Raw genomic sequence first — 16,458 nt, 5'->3', positions numbered from 1 at the left:
GGGGGTGGGGGAATGGGATAGACTGGTGATGGGTAGTAAGGAGGGCACGTATTGCATGGTGCACTGGGTGTTATACGCAACTAATGAAGCATCAAACTTTACATCGGAATCTGGGGATGTACTGTATGGTGATTAACATAATATAATAAAATAAAATTAAAAAAAAAATTCCGTATGCCATGTCTTTTGTTCCTGTGACTTATTCACTGTCTAACTAGAAACCTGTATGTCCCTCTTCCCTTCACCCATTTTGCCCATCTCCTCACCCCCCTCCCCTCTGGCAACCATCAGTTTGTTCTTTGTATTTACAGGTCTGATTCTGCTTTGTGGTTTTGTTTTTGTTTTTAGATTCCCTTATAAGTAGAATCATATGGTATTTGTCTTTCTAAGTCTGACTTATTTCACTTAACATAATATCCTCTCAGTCCTTCCATGTTCTCTCATCCTTTTATGGCTGTGTAATATTCCACTGTATGTATATGTGTGTGTGCATGTGTGTGTGTGTACACCATATCTTCCTTATCCATTCATCTATCGATGGACACTTTTAAGTTGCTTCCATTTCTTGGCTATTGTAAATAATGTTGCAATAAACATGGGGGTGCATATGTATCTTCAAATTAGTGTTTTTATTTTTCTTTGGGCAAATACAGGGTCGTGGGATTATTGGATCATATGATATTTCTGTTTTCAATTTTTAGTGATATTGTCATAGCCATGTAATGGGACAGGTGGTAGCTACACTTGTGGTAAACATAGCATAAAGTATAGAGTTGTCAAATTACTAAGTTGTACATCTGAAACTAATGTAATGTTGTGTGTCAACTATACCCAAATTTTAAGAAGAGAAGAGAAAGAGGAGTGCCTGGGTGGCTCAGTTGGATAAGCATCTGACTTCGGTTCAGGTCACAGTCTCAGGGTCCTGGGATCAAGCCCCACGTTGGGCTTCACACTCAGCAGGGAGTCTGCTCATCCCTCTGCCCCTCCCCCTGCTCATTCTCCCTCTCTCTCTCTCTCAAATAAACTAAAAAAAAAAAAAGNTTGTGTGTCAACTATACCCAAATTTTAAGAAGAGAAGAGAAAGAGGAGTGCCTGGGTGGCTCAGTTGGATAAGCATCTGACTTCGGTTCAGGTCACAGTCTCAGGGTCCTGGGATCAAGCCCCACGTTGGGCTTCACACTCAGCAGGGAGTCTGCTCATCCCTCTGCCCCTCCCCCTGCTCGTTCTCCCTCTCTCTCTCTCTCAAATAAACTAAAAAAAAAGAAAGAAAAAGGAAGAATTCTTTTTTTGTGTGTCTGGGTTTTGATGATTTGACTATAATGTGTCTAAATGTGGCTGTCCTTGAGTTTATTGTGCTTAGAGTTTGTTGAGCTTCTTGGATGTGTGGGTTTGTGTTTTTCATGAAATTTGGGATGTCTTCAGCTATTACTTCTTCAGATATACTTTCTGCCCTTTTAAATCCCTCTTCTCCTGTGAGTCCTGTAATGTAGACCATATAAATCTCTATTCTCTGTTAGCTTTTTTTCACTTTTTTCTTTCTGTTCCTCAGACAGGTTAATTACCTATTCTGTCTGATAAGATAATTATTTTATCAAGTTCACTGACTCCTTTTCCTGCTTGCTTAAATCTGCTGTTGAATTCCTCTAGTGAATTTTTCATTTCAATCACTGTATTTTTGGCTCCAAAAATTTTAATTTCTATTTGTAATTTCTCTTCTCTTTATTCATATTCTTTTATTCATGCTTGTTTTCTTGATTTCCTTTAGTTCTTTGTCCATGGTTTCCATTAGCTCTTTGAGCATATTTAAATTTAAATTATTTGTCTAATCCAGTGTCTAATCCTGGGCTTCATCAGGGTTGTTTTCTATCAGTCTATTTATTTCCTCTGAATGGCAGACTCAGCACTGAACTCAGAGCCCAAGGTGGGGCTCGATCTCACGACCCTGAGATTATGACCTGAGCTGAAACCAAGAGTTGGGTGCTTAACCAATTGAGGCACCCAGGTGCCCCTCAAGGCCTTTAAATTTTAGATTTTCCAAAAGAAAGAATTATGCCCACAGGCTGGAATTAAGTCGAATAGCTCTGAAGAATATTACGTCATATTCTTGTAGGTTAGGTACTTTTTAATTAAGGATGCTATTGATTAAGAAACATCAACTCATTGGGGCGCCTGGATGGCTCAGTTTGTTGAGCTTCCATCTCTTGATTTCAACTCACGTCATGCTCTCACTGTCCTGGATCAAGTTCTGCAGGAGGCTGCATGCTCAGTGGGGAGTCCCTTGAGGATTATCTCTATCCCCCTGCTTGTGCATGTGCCCGTGCTCTCTCTCTAAAATAAATAAATCTTAAAAGAAAAAAAGAAAGATCGAGTCATTAACCTTTCAGAAGTGATATTAGTTCTGTTTAAAAGATGGAAGGCAGGGGCACCTAAGTGGCTCAGTGGGTTAAGCGTTGGACTCTTGATTTCAGCTCAGGTCATGGTTTCAGGGTCATGAGACCAAGAGCCCTATGTGGGGCTCTGAGCTGGGCGTGGAGCATGCTTAGGATGCCCTCTGCCTCTCCCCTGCCCATGTGTGCTTACATGCACGTGTGTGCTCTCTTAAAAAAAAAAAAAAAAAGATGGAAGGCGGGGAGTATACATATTGAAGCCTTATGAGAATACAGCAAGTGAGATGAGTTAAAAGCCCATAGAGTTCCAGCAGAATACTTGGAGGTTCCTCAGAAAGTCAAAACATGGGTGCACCTGGGTGGCTCAATTGGTTTAGCACCTGCCTTCAGCTTAGGTCATGGTCCCAGGGTCCTGGGATCGAGCCCCGCATCAGGCTCCCTGCTCAGCAGAGAGCTTGCTTCTCCCTCTCCTTCTGGCTGCTCTGCCTACTTGTGCTTTCTCCCTGGCTCTCTGTCAAATAAGTATATAAAACCCTAACAATAATACATTTAAAAAAAGTTAAAAATGGAATTACCATTTAAGCCAGCAATTCTACTTCTAGATATATACCCAAAATCATTGAAAGCCAAGACTCAAACAGATAGCTGTACACCAGTCATTTTAATATTATTCACAGTAGCCAAAAGGTGTTAACAACAAACCAAGTGTCCGTTGACAAATGGGTAAACAAAATGTGTTCTATATGTATATATACGTGTGTGTGTGTGTGTGTGTGTTTCCATTTGGAATGAAGAAAAAGTTCTGAAATAGGTGGTGATGATGGTTGCACAACATTGTGACTATAATTAATGTCACTGATTTGTACACTTCAGAATGGTTAAAATGTTAAGTTTTATGTTGTATATAAAAAAGAAATCACCAAAAAAAATTCATAGAGCCTCAAACTCAGGGACATATAGAGCTAATTTGATTCCTGCTGGCTGAGTTTTTGTTTGGGTTTTTTAAAAGATTTTATTTATTTCTTTTAGAGAGAGAGAGAACACAAGTGGGGAGGGCAGAGGGAGAGAGAGAATCTCAAGCAGACTCTGTGCCCAGCATGGAGACCCACTCGGGGCTCAGCCTCTCGACACTGAGGTCATGACTCAAGCCAAAACCAAGAGTCAAGTCGCTCAACTGGCTGTGCCACCTAGGCACCCCTTAGCTGGCTGAGTTTTAAAACAAAATTTTTTCTTGAGCATTTATTGAGCACTTGCTGTTTGCCAGCCACTGTAATACATGCTTTGCATGGAATATCTCATTTAATCTTCTTTTCAGCCTTATTAAGTAGGTAATACAATTAGCTTCAATTTATAGATGAGGATTCTGAAGCACAGAGAGATTAAGTAACTTGCCCTATATCGTATTACTAATAAATGACAGTCTCTGGATTCGATCCCAGATGCTCTATGCTCAGTCTGTCTATCATGCTATCTCACTTTTGCTGAATTTTTTTAAAAGATTTATTTATTTATTTTAGAGGTGAGGAGGGGTCAGGCAGACTCTGCGCCGAGTAGAGCTTGATCTCATGACCCTGAGATCACAACCTGAGCCGAAACCAAGAGTCAGATGCTTACTAGACAGTGTCACCCAAGCACCCTCACTTTTGCTGAATTTTAAAGTGTGCTTAAAGGAATTATTTTTCATGCTTGAGTTATCATAATTTACCGCAGAACCATTATTGCACATGCCTCTCCTCTGAGTGTGTTACCGACCTCACTTCTTCAGAACAATACCTGCCTACCAGCCTCCGCGAGACGAGAACTCAGAGAAGGAGGAATGGTTCACTCTGAAGGGAAGTGGCGGAGTTTGGTTTGTGTTAGCAGTTGTCTCTGGATGCTACTGTAGCTCTGCCTCAGGTTCCTTACTTGGTCTAGCATCAGTGTAGGGAGCACTTCAACACTTCGGTCAAGGAACCAGTTTTTTATAAAATCAGTGAATCTGAGATTTTTTCCTAATACCTTCTTTCAAAAACGTAGTGCTCTTATTTAAAAGAAGAGAGGCTGTGGAACTGTGGATAAATGGATAAATTACTTTCTTTCTGATCTAAACGTAGTTTCTTAGGAGAGTTCATGTGATTAAAAAGGCAGTGTACCCATGTAACAGATGGAAAGATTAATGATGAAAGAGACTGACTTACCCAGTCCCAGAACTAGAAAGCAGTCGACTTAGGGTTCAGACTCTGGCCTGACTCCTTGGCCCATGCTCTTATGTAATCTCTTTGATGAATTTCAAGTGCTTCATCTACAATTTCTAATACCAACCTTATAATGCTGCTGTGAGACTCAAGGACCATAATGTATATGGGTTAATAGTATACTCCATGAGAGGCACTAACATTTTGGTCAACCTTTTTCCCAGAAGTTTGAGTAGCTGCTCTGCATCAGCACTGTGCTCAGGGCTGAGGTCATGGGGCTATAACGTAAACCTGCTCTGTGTACACCTGCTCTGCACATACCTGCTCTGTGTACACCTGCTCTGCACATACCTGCTCTGTGTACACCTGCTCTGCACATACCTGCTCTGTGTGCACCTGCTCTGCACATACCTGCTGTGCATACACCTGCTCTGCACACAACTGCTCTGTGTACACCTGCTCTGTGTACACCTGCTCTGCACATAGCTGCTCTGTGCACATCTGCTCTGCACATACCTGCTCTGTGTACACCTGCTCTGCACATACCTGCTCTGTGTACACCTGCTCTGCATATACCTGCTGTGCATACACCTGCTCTGCACGCACCTGCTCTGTGTACACCTGCTCTGCACGCACCTGCTCTGTGTATACCGGCTCTGCACGCACCTGCTCTGTGTACACCTGCTCTGCATATACCTGCTGTGCATTCACCTGCTCTGCACGCACCTGCTCTGTGTGCGCCTGCTCTGTAGAAGTTGACAGTGCAGGCAGAGGGAGCAGCATGACAGCAGTTTCTGCTCTTAAAACCATGCAATCCTGCATGTAAGATAGTGTCCTTATATTCTGAGTAGTATTGTGTAGAATTTAAAATATATCAGGCCTTTAAATAATCTTTCTTCCACCCCCAAACGTTCCCAGCTTAGGTTACATTGTCACTGTGAACATTTTCTCCTAAGCATCATCACTGCTGTGACGTTTACCTCGGCCTCAATGTCATCTGCATAGCATCCTGCTAATTCCCATTTTGTCCCTGATAAGTTTTCATTCTTCTGCGTAATTACCACCTAAGGTACCAAGTGTGAGGTTTTGCCTTTCACCGAAGCTCATCATTCTCCATGTCACACAGAGATGTATTTACAGAGACCAATAGCAGATTAAGTAATGGAGAATAATGTGAATAATAATGTCAGGGTACATTCATTCCTAATATTTTCAGGTAAAGGATACTACTGTATTCTCCCACAATATGTCTCTTAGCCATTACTAGAGACAGATTCCAAGTTGAATTAAAAAATTACATGTCAAAAGACAAATACCATATGATTTCACTCATATGTGGGAGTTTCAGAAACAAATCAACAAAGAAAAAAAAAGGGCAAACAAAAAAATAGACTCAATTATAGAGAACAAAGCGGTGGTTACCAGAGGGGAGGGGCTGCGGGGAATAGGTGAAACAGGTGAAGGGGATTAAGAGTACACCTATCTTGATGAGCACTGAGTAACGTAGAGAGTTGCTGAATCACTATATTGTATACTTGAAACTAATAAGACACTGTACATTAGTTATACTGGAATTAAAATAAATATATAAAGAATTGTGTGTCAAGGGGCAGCTGGGTAGCTCAGTTAAGTGTTCAGCTCTTGATTTTGGCTTAGGTCATGATCTCAGGGTCATGAGATCAAGCCCCGCACTGGGCTCCCACACTGGGTGTGGAGGCTGCTTGGAATTTTCTCTTTCCCTCTCCCTCTGAACCTCCCCACTCCCATTCACTCTCTCTCTCTGAAAAAGAAATTATGTGTCAAAATGGACAGAACCCAGGTGGTTTGATACACTGAATAAAATCTCTCAGTCAAGGTAATTCCTTTCATTTCTGGCAGAAGGTAGTTACAAATGATTTTTTTTTTTTAAATGGGGAAGAAACATCTTTTTTTTTTTTTNAGGTTTTGTTTATTTATTTGACAGAGATAGAGACAGCCAGTGAGAGAGGGAACACAAGCAGGGGGAGTGGGAGAGGAAGAAGCAGGCTCCCAGTGGAGAAGCCTGATGTGGGGGCTCGATCCCACAACGCCGGGATCACGCCCTGAGCCGAAGGCAGACGCTTAACTGCTGTGCCACCCAGGCGCCCCTACAAATGATTTTTAAAAATAAAACCTCAGCAGGTGCAAGTAAACACTGATGTTGACTTTAGAGCTTGATGAAGTTGACAGGTGTAAAGTTAGGGCCTATGAATTTGTCACCATCTGCTTATAAATAGTATCAACAAATTGCTTAATGTGGAGTTTTAACTGTAACTCATTTGACTTTCACAGATGAAAGTGAATAGAATTTTATGTTCCTGTGTAGATTCATATCTGGCAAAAAAAGAAAAAGTTTCATTTAAATTGAATAAGACTTTGTAGCGAAGATGAAATGACATGTTGTACAGTAAAATTTTTTTTTTTTTGACAGAGGGAGGGGCAGCGAGACAGGGAACACACAAGCAGGGGGAGTGGGAGAGGGAGAAGCAGGCTTCCTGCCAAGCAGGGAGCCTGATGAGGGGCTCGATCCCAGGACCCTGGGATCACGACCTGAGCCAAAGGCAGATGCTTAACGGCTGAGCCACCCAGGTGCTCCTTTACCAGAAAATTTTTATGTATCAGAAGAAATTTTTGTATTTTTCAAGAAAACTTTTGTAAGTTCACATGACATCAAAATTAGTTTGAAATCCAGCATGTTCGCTACATTATCAAATTAGTTTGAAATCCAGCATGTTCGCTACATTATCCCATTCTCTCTGGGCCTGCAATGTTTCTGCCAAGAAGTCCACAAATACCTTTCCAGGGGTTCCCTGGTATGTGAGGGATTTTTTTCTTTTCCTGTCTTCTTAAAAATTATTGTTATTTTGTATTTTCTACATAGTTTATTGGTGTTATTATAGGAACACTGGGAGCTGGAAACCTCCCCTGAGACTTTTATTTTAGTAACCTCTATGTGCAGTATGGGGCTCAAACTCATGACCCCAAGATCAAGAGTTGCATGCTCTTCCAACTGAACCAGACAGGTGCCCCTCTCTTTCTATTTTAAAAATACTCTATTTCTTTGATTTTAGATAGTTTTATTAGAATGTGTCTTTGAGAAGATCTTTTTAGGTTGATAATTTTGTGGCACCTATAAGCTTCATGAACAAGGATGTCCAAATCTTTCTCCATATTTGGAGATTTCTTAGTCATTATTTCTTTAAGTTAGTTTGCTGCCCCCTTTTCCCTCTCTTTTCCTACTGGGACTCTAGTAATGCGCAGATTGTTTCTCTTCATGGTATCGCATAATTCATGTAACATTTCTTCATTCTTTTCATTCTTTTTTCTTTTTGCTCTTCTGACCAGATAATTTCAAATGACGTATCTTTAAGTTCACTGATTCCTTCTTGTGCTTGGTTGAGTCTGCTGTTGGAGCTCTCTGTTGAAATTCTCATTTCAATGTATTCAACTCTAGGATTTCTGTTTGGTTTTTATCACGGTTTCTGTTTCTTTGTTAAACTTCTCGTTTTGTTCATACATTATTTTCCTAATTTTATTTGTCTATCTCTGTATTGTTCACTACATTTCTTTAAGAAGATTATTCTGAATTCTTTGTAAAGTGGTTCATAGATCTCCATTTTTATAGAGCCTTTTATTGAATCTTTGTTAGTTTCTTCTGGTGGTGTCATGTTTTCTTGATTATTTATGATCCTTGTGGTCTTGTGTTGGTGTCTGCACATCTAAAAAAAGCCGTCTTTACAGAATGGCTTCAAAAGGGAAACCCTTCACTAGTCAGCCTGTCCAGAGATTCTGGATGGGCCACCTGGTGGTGACCATGGGCAGGCTTGGTGCTGGAGTCCTTAGGTGGGCAAATCTGGTGCATGGGTCAACAGGTGGACAGGCCTGGTGCTTTGGTCCATAGGGGTCAGCCTGATGCCTGGGTCCACTGGGGTCAGCCTGGTCCTTGAGTCCATATGGGTGGACCCTGGATCCTAGGTCCTTGGGGATGGATGAGGTAACATGGACCACTAGGGTGGTGGACCTAACACCTTAGCATGAGAGCCATCCTGGCTCTGGTGTTGGCTTGGGAGCCTGTATCCATGGGACCCAACCTGGAACCCGAGTCAACTGGTGGGTTCCCTGGAGCTAGGATGATCCTGGAGCCTGGGCCCATGGGAGCTGGCCTAGAGGCTAGGGTCATGGTGGCCAGCCTGGTTACATTTCTTAAATCACTGTGGAGGCGTTAAATGTTTGAGATGGTCAGATCTAGGAGGAATCTGAGGTCTCATCTGGCCAATCCCTTAATTTTAAAGATGAGGAACTACAGTATAGAAAATAAATGTCTAATCCAAGGTCACTTGGAAAAATAATGACAGACTGATGTCTCTTGCTCCTATTCCAGTGCTCTTTGATTTATATTCTGTCCCAGTAAGGAATATTATCTTAAGAAGTAAGTTTTGTAATTAAGTTATCTCTGAAACTCATGATCTTCAATCCCAATAAATAATCCTTTTGTGATATGAGTCTTTTGAGTTTCCTTGACCTCTTAACCCATTTGGAATGACCCATTTGAGCCTGGTTCATATTTTCTGTTCCTTCCCTACACTTGGTGATTAAACTATTATATTCTTTCTAATTGTTTACATTAGCCTTCCATTGCTTTTGGAATCTTTAGGCTTGTATATATATGCTTTTTGAACTTTTGTTGGTTTTGGTGACTAATATTCTTCTTTCTGTTACAACTTTTTTTGTTGGCTACATAATTTTATTTACCAATATATCACATGTTTATAAATTGTATATATCCGTAACATTAATTATTAAAGTAACTTGAAAATGGATCTGGCAGGAACCATGGCCATTATGGATCTACACTACCTAACTAACTGAGATAATCACAATCCATGTTTCCAGTTCTGTTATTTGGAACCCTGTTCTGACCTCCTTTAGATAAGAGAGTCATAAAGTTTGTCCTTTTTCTTTACGTTTGAGAATCTTGTCCTTCAGTAATATTCTTCAAGTGTTTTATTTAACTCCCCTTTACTGAAAATGACATGGTAAAATTCCTACATGTTTTCAGAGAAGAAGCATGGAGTAATATTTGATAACTATGTGGGAAGAATTTAAGAGAAGTACAGAATTCGGGAGGCCGGCTTTATCACAGTCTATATGAGATTAAATGTCTTGGACATAATCATGTGCCCAGGGAAAAGGGAAAGAAATAGTAGTTCTCTTAGTTTCTTTGTAGTTCTCTATGGAAAGCTTCTCTTCCCACACTGGTACTACCACCATTTGGTTAGAAAATTAGAAGGCAGAAGAGTCATCTATGTTTTCACAAATACTCTCCCTGCAGAATGACAGGCCATCATTAAACCTTGTATTTCCAGATTCCAAATGATACAAAATTCACAGAAGAGATTTTTCTAAAATATAAGGAATCACCATAGGTGATTAACTTTAGAAATCACAGCACTTGAAATTTTCATGCTGAAGACACTGCTGGTTATAGTTACAATAACCATGGCCCATAAGGAAATCCCTGTGGATGCAGGAGTTCTGATCTAATGAAGATGATACCTTTCACCAATCACCATAATACAATCCAGCATAATACAGGGCTATCTACAGTATTCAGAGAAGAGTAAGTTTAGATTAGGCCCATGTTATACAGAAATACATGGCTTTTGTTAGGGTAAAACATAAATAGGTATGGATAGGAAGAAAATATTCTGTTAGAATCTGTACTTGTTCAGGTCTCAGAATATTTTTCTAGGGAAATGAAGAACTGACCCGTCTGGCTGGAGCAGTGGGCTTATTTAGAAGACAGTGAAAGACAGAGTTCTGGGCACACTCTAGAGAGCTTGTGGGAGGCATCCTCAAACACTGTACATACACTGAGTTACTGTGAAAGAGCCCTTCTGAGGCTGATCCCCTCAATGGATGTAAGGATGCAGATAGTCTATTTCATTTGAATATGCATATTAGAGCAGATACTGAGATTTCAGTGAAGGGTGAAGTTCTAGCATGTAATGATTACATTTTTAAAATTTGATACATCATCTCAGGAGCTCCAGGCTAAGCATTTATTCACGGATGATTTACTTATTTATTTTTTTTAGAAGTTTGTGTTACTTAACTTCTTTTTTTTTTTTTTAAGATTTTATTTATTTATTTGACAGAGAGAGACAGCCAGTGAGAGAGGGAACATAAGCAGGGGGAGTGGGAGAAGAAGAAGCAGGCTCCCAGCGGAGGAGCCCGATGTGGGGCTCGATCCCAGAACGCTGGGATCACGCCCTGAGCCGAAGGCAGACTCCTTATGACTGCGCCACCCAGGCGCCCCTACTTAACTTCTTATTACAAAAAAATTTTCCATGGCTATTAGCTCTGGCATCTGAATTCCTGCTGCCCTCTTGGGATCCAGAAGTAGTCCTGCAGTTATCAGACCAGAGTTTAAAGAGGGGGGCTTAAGTTTTTTAGCCCTTTTATATGATAAGCGCATTTACCTTGCTGTTTAATTGTCTTCTTTTAAGCAAACCAGGACTTTCAATTACAGCTAATCCATTTTTTCCTTTGGTTGAATCAAGTTCGTGGACAGGTTATAACCTGCGTACTTTCCTTTAGATCTCTTTTTATTAATCCTCTAAATTATAATTCTGCAAAAATGGTTCATGTGTGTGTGCTAATAGAAGCAGTCAGATGACAGACGGCACAGTTTAATGAGCACAGAAACTTCTGGCTCTGGGCTTTTTTTGCAAGTTTTATGGTTAACAGACATAATTATTTTAAGGTATTCCACCATGATGATACTTACCCTGATGTAGGCATTGTATTTACTTCTTAAAGGACTTTCTTCAGGAGATGCCACACCTTTAATGCACGAAAATACGCTAAGTGCATCCACATGTGCTGTGAGTGATGAAGAATCCGCAGAAGTAAACGCGAACGATCAGCCAGAAGCCCCAAAGCAAGTTCTTCAGTATCTGTTCTCACTTATACGAGGGGAAGTTGAACAGTTGGATTCCAGAGCGCTCCCTCTCTGCCTTCACCAGGTACTCCATCCAACCCTCACATCCCACCTCCCTACTGTTCTCGGACCAGGGTTTGGAATCATTGAAAATACAATTCTCTGTAATTGATTCTCCCCAGCCTGTCATTGGGGAGCTGAGGAGGTGACCCTGGGTCAGTGACTGGTGGGACATGTAGGATATGACTACTGGTGGCCACACATTGGCCTTGTTCAGACAATCACTGACTTCCTTTATGTAGTGAATAAGCTATGTATGAGTTAGTCAGTGTAGCAAGCGCTTAGTACGTACCACCGAGATGCCAAAAAGTCTGCTAGACACTGGGGAAACAAAGATTACTTAACAAAGTACGTCCTTCAAGGAGTCGCTGTAGAGTAGGAGAAACACTTGCAGAGATAAATAATGACAGAAGTCTGTACTAAGTGTAGACAGATACTTCAGGTTCAACAAAAGCTCAAAATGCATGATTAACTTTGTTCTGCGGCCATCAGGGGAAAAGAAGATGATTCTTGAGCTGGGTTTTGTGGAGTATGTAGGCACTCACTAGATGAACAGCGTGAGCTGCTGCAGGAAGTGAGCTCAGCCCCCGCAAAGGCATGGCTGACATGATGTTGGAGATTAAGATGGAAAAGAGGTGGGAATGGACATTGATGGCTGGGGGCAGTGATCACGGCCTTCCTCGTAGAGACTGGGCATTTTTAATGGTAGGAGTGCCAAATCAAATGTGAATTTTAGAAAAAAACAACTCTGCTGATGACTGGGAGGATAAATGAGGAGATGGAGAGCCTGGACACTGGGAGGCCTTCTGGACAGTGGCAAGGAAGCTTTTTTTACACAAGAGCTAATTCAGAAAAATAAGATATGTATGAACTGCATTTAATTTTTCCTTTAAAATGAAAATAATGAAATAATGGAGAAACTGAGGCTCCCTCACCAAGCAAGTTCCTGGCCGTTCTGGGGGCCAGAATGTGTTTATTCCACTCAATGCATCTGTTTTTGGAATATCTTGGGAGAAATTTGAATATAGGCAGTATATTAAGTAATCTTATTGCCCTAATTCCTTGAGACTGGTAATAGAATTATAGGTTTTAGAGGACAGTACCCTTGTTCTTGAGAGATACATGACCACATATTTGGGAGGGAAGTGACATAATACCTGTATTATGGTATTTTCACTTATTATTACTTATGATGCTTCAGTAGGAAAAAGTATATAAGAGCAGAAGAGACAGAGAGAAAGCAAATTTGGCTGTCAACAATTGACAGATCTAGGTGAAAGGTAAATGGCTGTTGATTTTACTCTTCTTTGAACTCTTCTGTAGAATTTCGATAAAAAGTTGAGAAAAGGACATTTGGAGTAAAGATGGAAATAGCAAATGTAGTCAATCTTTTCAAGGAGTTTATGTCACTGGGCTGTTGTTGCATGAAAGGTAAGAATGCTCTTTTCTACTGGTGTACGACCCTGCACCCGAGGCAGTTCTAGTAGATCTGGACCAGGCCTGAAGATGATTAACAGTTTTTTAAGTTTATTTATTTATTTATTTTACTTTTTGTAACCTCTACACCCCACGTGGGGCTTGAACTCACGACTCTGAGATCAAGAGTCGCGTGATCTTCCAATGAGCCAGCCAGGCCCCTTATTTAATTTTTCTTATGTCTCAAAGTAAAAATTCTCCCCACCCTCCCCACCCCCCAGGAACATACCAGTTTGCTGAGTCCTGTAGGTCTTGCTTCTTAAATATCTTGGCAATCTGTCTTCCTCGGGTGGAGGGGCTTAGAGAGCATGGTGGGGGTTTAAAAGTGGGGCTTTGGGCTCCACCGCTAACAGTCTGAGTGGCTTTCAGTTTGTTTGGTGAAGTGGTGCAGGACCAAATGGAATAAAGCGTATAAAAGCACTCAGTATAGCGCTTGGTACACAGTAAGATCCGGATAAATAGTATGCAGTAGGACCGCACCCTCACCGTCACTAATTCAAGGACTGCAAGTAATTCTCAGGCGGTCTGTGGCATCACCCGTAAATATATGCGCATGTGTTTCCCAACACCATGGATCCCCCCCCCCCCCCCCCTTACCGCCGGANTGCAATGCTGGGATCACCCGCAGGAAGTGAGATGCTGATATCAGAGTATTGTCGCACGGGCAGCCTGTGGTTACGTTTCCCTCACGTTGTGCCACAAACCTAGGTAGTTCTCCCCTAATCCAGGGTCCCATGAAGGACCACACATTGCATTCTGTCATCAGGATTCTTTAGTCTTCTGTAATCTGAAACAGTCCCCTGCCTTTTTTGTTTTTTTGACTTACGTTGACACTTAATGAAGAGCCCAAGAATTCTTGTAGAGTGCCCCCTAATTAGGATTTGTCTGGTTGTTCCCGCATGACTTGATTCAGTCTGAAACACTTTGGGCAAGGATTCTGCTTTGGTAACATTCTACACACGATTCTCTCTTGAACCCACTCCAGTCTGGCTTTTGTCCCCACACTCCATCAAATTAAATTCTGAAGGTTGTAAGAGGACTCCACGTCACATGTTTGTGCAAATCCAGTGGTCAGTGCTCCGTTTCCGTCCTGCTGGTGGTGTGGGAAGCTTCGACAAGTTGAACGCATGGTCCATTTTGAAGCATTTTCTTTATTTGCCTTTGGGACCCTCCCTTCTTGGCGTTCACGCCTTGCCTCACCAGCCATGCTCTCTCTGGCACATTTGCTGAATCCTTCATATTTTACTAATTTTTTAAAAGTTTTTTTCATTTGTTTGAGAGAGAGAGAGAGCACAGCAGGGGGAGCAGCAGAGAGAGAGGGAGAACCAGGCTCCCTGCTGAGTAGTGGCCTAATGGGGGGCTTGATCCCAAGACCCTAAGATCATTACCTGAGCCAAAGACAGACGCTTAACCGACTGAACCACCCAGGCGCCCCATAAATTTTACTAATTTTTACACATCAGAGCACTTGAGTATGCTGTTCTGAACTCCAGGCTTCAATATCCAGCCTCCTGAGGTGTCTAAAGAGCACTTCAAACGTCAGACGTCCAAAATCAAACTTTGGTTTTTCTCCCAAATCTTCTGCGTCCCTACTCTTTCCCCTTTTGTTAAACGGCAGCTCCATCCTCTTAGTGGCTGAACCCAAATGCTTCAAAGTCGTCTTTTATTTTCTTCCCCCCCACCCAGTTCTGGTGAGTACACGCCGCAGATCTATTCCCACATACACCCGGAATCTGACCTCTTCTTCCCTCCTTCATTGCCTCCACCCCCAGTGCAGGACTCAGACCTCACCTGGATTCTTGCAATGAACTCGTCACTTTAGAAACCCCCCTGACTCTCCCTCTCCCTTTTCATCTTTGTCCTCTACACAGCAGTCATCATGACCCAGAGAAAATGTAAGTCAGATCCTGTCCGTCCTCTGCTCAGAGCCCTCTGGTGGCTTCTCTTGTCATTCAGAGTTAAAGCTAAAATCCTTACAGGGCCTACACGACCCTGCCCAATCCATGCTGTTACCTCCTAGACCTTAATTCAGAAAACGCTCCCTCTTAGTCACTGCTTCCCAGGTCCACTTGCCTCCTGGCAGTTCCTCAGATATACAAGGATGCTCCTACCTCAGGGCCTTTGCTCATCTCCTTTCTACCCTTTCTAAGGAACCTGCTAGAGGCTGCACCAAAACAAAGAGGTAAACCTGGGAGCAGGAGGGTGTGAGATATCAGAAATTGGGATGCTACCCAGGAGAGGGGTGAAGGGAGTCTGGAGGTGCAGGAATGCGCTAAGATGACAGCTCAGTCCCAAGGAGAGAGTCTCCAGTTCTGTTTGGAGCAGATCAGAGTAGTCTGGGGGGAAAGTTTTATATCATATGCCTATATCTGTGTATTTACTGTATCTGAATGTGTTGAGGGAAGATTTAGACTCTTGGTGGCGTGGAGTTGAATATGTGACAATTGCATGGAAAACTGTCCCCCCCCTTCCAGAAAAAAGTAGGGGAAAAGGAAAGGAAAAAGTAACTCCAGGGAAAACAAAAGGTTTTCAGAAAACTAAAATTAATGAGTTTACTATCTGGCTTGGCTTACAGTAAGGCACACATTAGACGTTATCTACCCATTGCTACAATATAACTGTATGGGGTAGATGAGTGTGGGAGAGTGTGTGTGTGCTCTGTGTTTGCAGGGCTGGGGGAGCAAAAGGCCCAGTCCTCATCTTCTAAAAGCTAAAAACCCAGAAATGGCCAAAATAGGCATAATGTTAGGGATACACGGGTTAAAAGAAAAAGAAACCAGAAGATACCTGAGCACTCATTCCCGAAGAACGGAGAAAAGGCCAAGAGGGCAGGGATTTGTGAACACACATCATAGGACGATTGGACTCTTTAAACCGCAGGTTTGAACAATTTTAATGAAAATAAGAACTGAAAGGAGATATTGATAATTCAGGCATAAGGCAAGAAAAGCATGCTGGTTACGGTGGCAGTGGTGGCTACAGAGAGGGATGGATTGCAGTCCTCTTGAAGGAAGACTCCCTAGGACTTGGAGTGGATAAGGAAAGGGAATGAGGGAAGTCCAAGATGGCCAGGAGATCCAGGCCAGGCAAATGGTAGTTCCATGAACAGAAATGAGTAATTGGAGAGGGAGAGTCCCTTTGGGGACAGTTGTTATTTTTGAAGTGATATTCCATCAGTGAATGTGTGCTAAAGGCTGTTGGAAACATGCCTACAGTTACATCAGATATGTACTTGTATTTTTAGCTCTTGAAACTCTTGAAGATTCCATTTAAAAATTCCTGTTCTCGGTATGAGTAATCTTTCGCACACTTAGTTAATTTGACTGCAGGTTAGCTCTAAGTATATAACTGAAGTCATAAACTTGGAAGCTTGTCATATAGAAGTGGGAAGAAAAACATC

At 41.9% G+C, this 16,458-nt stretch overlaps 1 protein-coding gene across 1 annotated transcript in view; it reads left to right on the top strand.

Moving 5' to 3' along the window:
- Positions 1–16,458, top strand: part of CNST (consortin, connexin sorting protein) — a 117,083-nt gene that overhangs the window by 66,302 nt on the left and 34,323 nt on the right. Inside the window, 1 exon segment of the mRNA XM_002923917.4 lies at positions 11,402–11,607. Coding sequence (XP_002923963.2) covers positions 11,402–11,607 — 206 coding nt within the window.

The sequence above is a fragment of the Ailuropoda melanoleuca genome, chromosome 8 (genome assembly GCF_002007445.2).
Source record: "Ailuropoda melanoleuca isolate Jingjing chromosome 8, ASM200744v2, whole genome shotgun sequence".
NCBI classification, from domain to species: Eukaryota; Metazoa; Chordata; class Mammalia; order Carnivora; family Ursidae; genus Ailuropoda; species Ailuropoda melanoleuca.
The sequence above is the reverse complement of the archived record's forward strand: the minus strand, read 5'-3'. Positions and strand labels throughout refer to the sequence as shown.